General features: G+C 49.6%; 1 protein-coding gene across 1 annotated transcript; it reads left to right on the forward strand.

Annotated features, from left to right (window-relative positions):
• Positions 1–1,146: 1,146 nt before the first annotated feature.
• On the forward strand, positions 1,147–5,251 carry ASCL1 (achaete-scute family bHLH transcription factor 1). Its single transcript, XM_042470862.1, has 2 exons — positions 1,147–1,974; positions 3,858–5,251. Exon 1 carries the CDS (start codon positions 1,273–1,275, stop codon positions 1,939–1,941), a length of 669 nt encoding a protein of 222 aa, XP_042326796.1. The 5' UTR covers positions 1,147–1,272; the 3' UTR covers positions 1,942–1,974; positions 3,858–5,251.
• The last annotated feature ends 444 nt before the right edge of the window (positions 5,252–5,695 follow it).

A 5,695-nucleotide genomic window follows, 5' to 3' on the forward strand; every position in this document is an offset into this window, starting at 1 on the left:
CCTGGGCCAACGGCACGCGCCGGGCGCACGCACTTGCCACAACAACCGCCCTTGGAGGGAGGGAGGGAGGGAGGGAGGGGGGGGGGGGGGGGGGCGGGGGGGGGCCGGGGGTGGGCCCCGGGGCCGGGGTCCTGGGGGGGCGGGGGGGGGGGGGGGGGGGAGGGGGCCCTTGTGGGGCTCTCCCTCCCTCGCCCCCCAGACAGTCCCCTCCTTCTAGGGGAGTTGGGAGGGAAGGCGCTTGCAAGGTGCAACCGTGGGTCTGTGAGGGAAGGAGATAGAAAGAGAAGGCGGCGGAGGCGGAGGGGGGAGACAAGAAGGGGGGAGTGTGGAAAGGAAGGGGGCGAAGGGAGGGAGGGAGGAGGAGGAGGAAGAGAAGAAGAAGAAGGGCAGCCGCCGCCGGCGCTCTGCCCTCCGTCCCTTATAAGAGAGACAATCCCTGGCCCTCGTTTGGCAAAAGAGCTTTTGGCTGAGGCCAGGCAGCGCACACGCGAGCGCCACGAGCCTCCCTCCCTCCCTCCTCGGGCCAAAGGGAAGCAGGGAGGAGCAGCAGCAGCAGCAAGAGGAGGAGGAGGAGGAGGGCCAGCCGAGCCCCGCTGGGGACACCGGTGCTCCGCCGCCACAAGGCCAAGCCAACTTCTTCCTGCCTTCTTTCCCCAAACCTCTTTCTTCGCTTTGCCTTCTTCCCCCTCACCGCGACCCAAAGGCCAGCTCCGGGGCCCCAAACCCTCCGCAGCAAGACCAATTCCTCTCCTTGCTTTTTCTCCCCCTCCCAACCTTCCTTCCCTCACTTCTCCTCCTTCATCCCCTTCGCCGTCCTCCATCTCCATCTCTCCCTCCTTCTCCGTCTCCTTTTCCTTCTTCATTTTCTTCTGCACCTTCTTCTCCCTCTCCTTCATATCCTCCATCTCTCCCGCCTCTTTCCCCTTCATATCCTTCTTTTCCATTCTCCATCTCGTACTCCTTCTCCATAACCTTCTTTTCCTTCCTTCCTTCTCCTCCATCTTCTTCTCTCATCCATCTCTCTATTCTCCTTCCTTCCACCTCCTTCATCTCCTTCTCCTTCCTTCTTTTCCATCTCCATCTCCTTCTTTTTCTTCCACCTCCATTATCTCCTTCTCCTCCGTCTCCTCCTTCCACTTCCTTCATCTTCTCTCTTCCATCTCCATCATCTCCTTCCACCTCCTTCATCCCCATCTTCTCCTTCCTTCTCCCCCATCTGCTTCTCCTCCTCCTTGCCTTGCCCTTTCCCCTTCCCTCCGGCCAGGCCTCCCAATGGCCAGCGGGCCCTCCGCCCAGATGGACAGCGCCCTCGCCCAGCCTCCGCCTCCCCCTCCGTTCCTGCAGCCGGCCTGCTTCTTCGCCGCCGTTGTGGCCGCCGCCTCCTCCTCCTCTTCCTCCTCCTCCTCCTCCTCGCAGCATCAGCCGGGGAGCCCCGCGGGGGGCAGCCAAGGCTCGCCCAAGGCTCCCGGTGCGAAACCGGCGCCGAAGCGGCCCCGCTCCTCCTCGCCGGAGCTGATGCGCTGCAAGCGGCGGCTCAACTTCAGCGGCTTCGGCTACAGCCTCCCGCAGCAGCAGCCGGCGGCGGTGGCCCGGCGGAACGAGCGCGAGCGGAACCGGGTCAAGCTGGTCAACCTGGGCTTCGCCACCCTCCGCGAACACGTCCCCAACGGCGCCGCCAACAAGAAGATGAGCAAAGTGGAGACCCTCCGCTCCGCCGTCGAGTACATCCGCGCCCTCCAGCAGCTCCTGGACGAGCACGACGCCGTCAGCGCCGCCTTCCAGGCCGGGGTCCTCTCGCCCACCATCTCCCCCAACTACCCCAACGACCTCAACTCCATGGCCGGCTCCCCGGTCTCCTCCTCCTACTCCTCCGACGAAGCCTCCTACGACCCCCTCAGCCCCGAAGAGCAGGAGCTCCTCGACTTCACCAACTGGTTCTGAGCCCCAAGGGACCGAGCTGGGACTGGGCAGCAGGTGGGTCGTTCGGGGTATTATGCCACAGTATGCCCACCTACCTAGCCCTGCCAGGGCATAGGACACTCGGGCGGCATCCATACTGGAGAAATGGCCCGGTTTGGCCCCGCTTTAACTCTTCTGGTTCAAGCCAGCTAGAGCGGTGCCAAACCGGGTCGTTGGTTGTGGCACCAGTTGGTTGTTGGTTGTGGCACCAGTTCCCAGAATTCCATAGCATTGAGCCCAGGCAGTTAAAGTGGTGTCGAACTCATTTACTAGCGACCATTCCCAGAATTCCACAGCACTGAGCCTTGGCAATTAAAGTGGTGTCTAACCAGCCATACCAATCCAGGTTAAACTTTAAACTGCCCTGGTTCAGTGTGAAGGGATTCTGGGAATGGTCATTCTGTTGTGAGATATTAAGCCTTCCCTGTCAGAGAGCTCTGGTGCCATGAGAAATGACAGTTCCCAGAGTTCCACAGCACTGAGCCATGGCAGCTAAAGTGGATGATTTCTGCAGCAGGGATGCAGTCTGAGCGTGTTTATGGGGAGGAGGATCCCATCCCATTAAACTCGTTGAGGGTGGAGAGATCGGCATCCCATTGAAATCCATGGCTCCTCTCCCCATTGGCTGGAATGGTGGTGAACTGAACTCTCCAAGGATTGGTTAGTTTTCCTGGGGGAAGTATCATTTCTTTTATCATTGTTGTAAACCAGCAGTCATGCTAGAAGTGCTCCTGAAGCAGATTTAGTGGGATCCATTACTGAGCGGTTTGTATAGCTTATCACTTTCTTCATTCCACCAAATGCTGAATTTACTATAGGCCTGAAAGATGGTCAATTGGAACCAGCAGTGAAACTAGTATAGAGTAGTAGTCATCTAGAGTGGGTTGAAAAGCTAGGTCCACCTTGGTCTGACATGTATGTTAAGTCTTTTATTGATTCCCCAATCTGTCCTTAAACAATAAGTGTCTCACAACCCATTTAACCCATCAGTAACACATTGATTTAGTCCTATAGTACAGTGACACCCATCCCCCCCAAACCATAACTCAGCATATGTTGACTGGCACCCATGTCCAAAAGCCCCTAACTCACCCATTTACTTGGAATCAAGTTCCATTGATCTCAATAAATCATCTAGCAGAGAGAACCCACAACCTTATGATATAAACCACAATGGAATTTATTTCCTTTTGTGTTTGGTCTTCTGGATGCTATTTCTGCTAGCTTTAGCAGAGCAAGGACTGGTCATAAATTGTTTGAGGAAGACCACTTACATCTTGGGTCTGGTCAGTGCCTGGGGACACTATGCACAGCACCTTGAGATCCGCTGTAGAAGAAAAGCATATATGTAATGAATGCCATATATAATGAAGCCCATCCTTTATGGAGCACAGTTCAATGCATAGTCAAAGAAGCTTACTAGTATGCACCTTTAGGACAGCAGACTTATGGACATTTCCCTAGGAGTAAGCCCCATGAAACACAACAAATCTTCTTTCTCAGTAAACATTCATGAGTTATCAGTGTCTTTAGGACAGAAATCTGAAATAGGTTCCATTGAAGTCCCTGGGGATTACAACACAATTTTGAACATATCTTTGAGTTAAATCCAAACTATCTTGCCTAGAGCATAGTCCTGTACATTTCTGCTTATGAATAGGCCCCACAGTGTTTGTTGGGTCTCTATGGTAAATACCTTTAGGACTGTAACCTTAACTGACTTGTGGGCCTGGCTATGGAACTGATTTGCTTCATTGAGTGATTAAGGGAGCTGACAAGCCAAACCCAATTGTGTCCTTGTCCAAATACTACTGTTCTTGGAAGCTGCTGCCTTTCATCTTGGATTAAGCCTTGACATTGACCTTTCTCTCCCTTCTCCTTTTCTTTTGGTTACACAGGACTGGTTGGGAAATGGTTGCATCTTAACTGCCGCTTTCTCTTTCCCATTGTGGAAAAGAAAATACAGTCGAAACAGTGAAGCACAGAAAGGAGTTGGACTTCTCCAAGAAATCTGAAGCACTCCCAGATTCTACCTTTGCACTCCCTGCTGTTCGGCGTGGCATGAAGCTCAATCCCATGGCTGCGCATTGGGGAACAAGGCCTACTGAGTTTAATAGGGCCAGATAAGTGTGCAAGAGTGTGCAGCTGAAGGGCTTCACTTGCACAGGGTAAGCCTTATTGGATTCAGTGGGATTCAAGTAAACATGCAGAGGTTGCACTCTATGGCCTTAGAAGCAACAAGGGGCCTTTGATGCATTGGAGGAGCATCTACTGCCTATTCTTTATCCCAAAAACTTAAAACAACACTGCCTATTCCATATCAGTCTTCAATAGAGCCATGAGCTTCCCCTTCTTGTTGAAGTAAACACAGTATTGCCTCTTTTGAAAGAGAGGCTTGTTCACTGCTTTATGGTCCCAAATTGCAGCGCAATCCCAAGTATTTTTTTACTCAAACCTATGTTCCACAGAATTCAGTGGAAACTATTCCCTAGTAAGTGACCTTAGGATTGCAGTTGTGCAGACTGATCTTATGCACACTTACTAAATTCAGTAAAATTTAAGCAAGTGTAAAAAAAACACAACAACAATTGGAGCCCTAGTTGCCTAATATTGTGGAGATTCTGAAAATAAAATCTACTCTGTATTCAAAGGGTCCTTTGAATTGTCCACTCTCCTGTTATCGTTCCCATCTTAAAATGCTTCCAATGTTTTTCTTGTGAACTTTTTATTATATAAAAAAAATCTATTTGTATCAATCCTAACCAGATTGGGGGATATATTAAGCTATTTTTGTATATAAGAGACAGAGAAATTTATAGATCTTTTTTTGTACAAATGGTTTAAAATGTGTATATCTTGATACCTTTTTACAAATATGTAATGCTTATTACCTCTCCATATCTAGATGCGTAGTCAACGTGACCTTACAACTGCCATGTTTTTGTTATGTGGTTTTGTAAAGGACTCAGAAATGCCTCCAGATGTACTTTAGCACCGATGTGTCTTACTTTTTTGATAGCAACTTATGCTAATGTATTAATAATGTTATTAAACAATGTTCGGCGTGAACAAAGTTTATGCAGCTATTGTCCAAACACAAAATGGCAGCTATTTATTTTTACAAGCTGCTGCCTTTTGAAGAAAGAAAAGAGGAGGGAAGAAAACCTTTTGCCATTGCCTTTTTCATGTGGTTTTATTACAAACTTACAAAAAGTCATGTATAACCATGTTTTATACAAACTAGTTTGGTAATAAAACTTTTGTTTTCAATTAAAACGATGTCTTCCTGATTCTACCATGCATCTTGTCTACTATTCTCTTTTTTTGCCATTGATGAATGGTGTGTTAAGAAAGAGAGAAGCCAAATGTCAAAGAGGAGAAAGGCCCTTTGAGAGGGGTGAGTGGGGTGTGCAAAGGGATGTATAGCATTCACATGGAAGTTGAAGTAATACTGAAATGGGACTCTTTTGGTCTTCTGTTTTGCCAATGTGAATTCACTCGAGAAAAGCCTGACCTGTCTTACCAACCTGCCAGTAACTGCTACACATTAGAATACAACAAAGATCCAAAACACACTGCAGCAATAATCCAGTTCAAAACTGCTTTAACTGCCCTGGCTCATTGCTAGGAAAGCCTGGGAACTGTAATTTGTGAGACACTGAGCCTTCTCTGTCAGATAGCTCTGGTGCCACAATAAACTACAGTTCTCAGGATTCCCAACCAGGGCAGATAAAGC

This window comes from Sceloporus undulatus, chromosome 5 (genome assembly GCF_019175285.1).
Source record: "Sceloporus undulatus isolate JIND9_A2432 ecotype Alabama chromosome 5, SceUnd_v1.1, whole genome shotgun sequence".
NCBI lineage: Eukaryota > Metazoa > Chordata > Lepidosauria > Squamata > Phrynosomatidae > Sceloporus > Sceloporus undulatus.

Coding starts and splice junctions, on each gene's coding strand:
- ASCL1 (XM_042470862.1), top strand. CDS start 1,273: ATGGCCAGCGGGCCCTCCGCCCAGATGGACAGCGCCCTCGCCCAGCCT.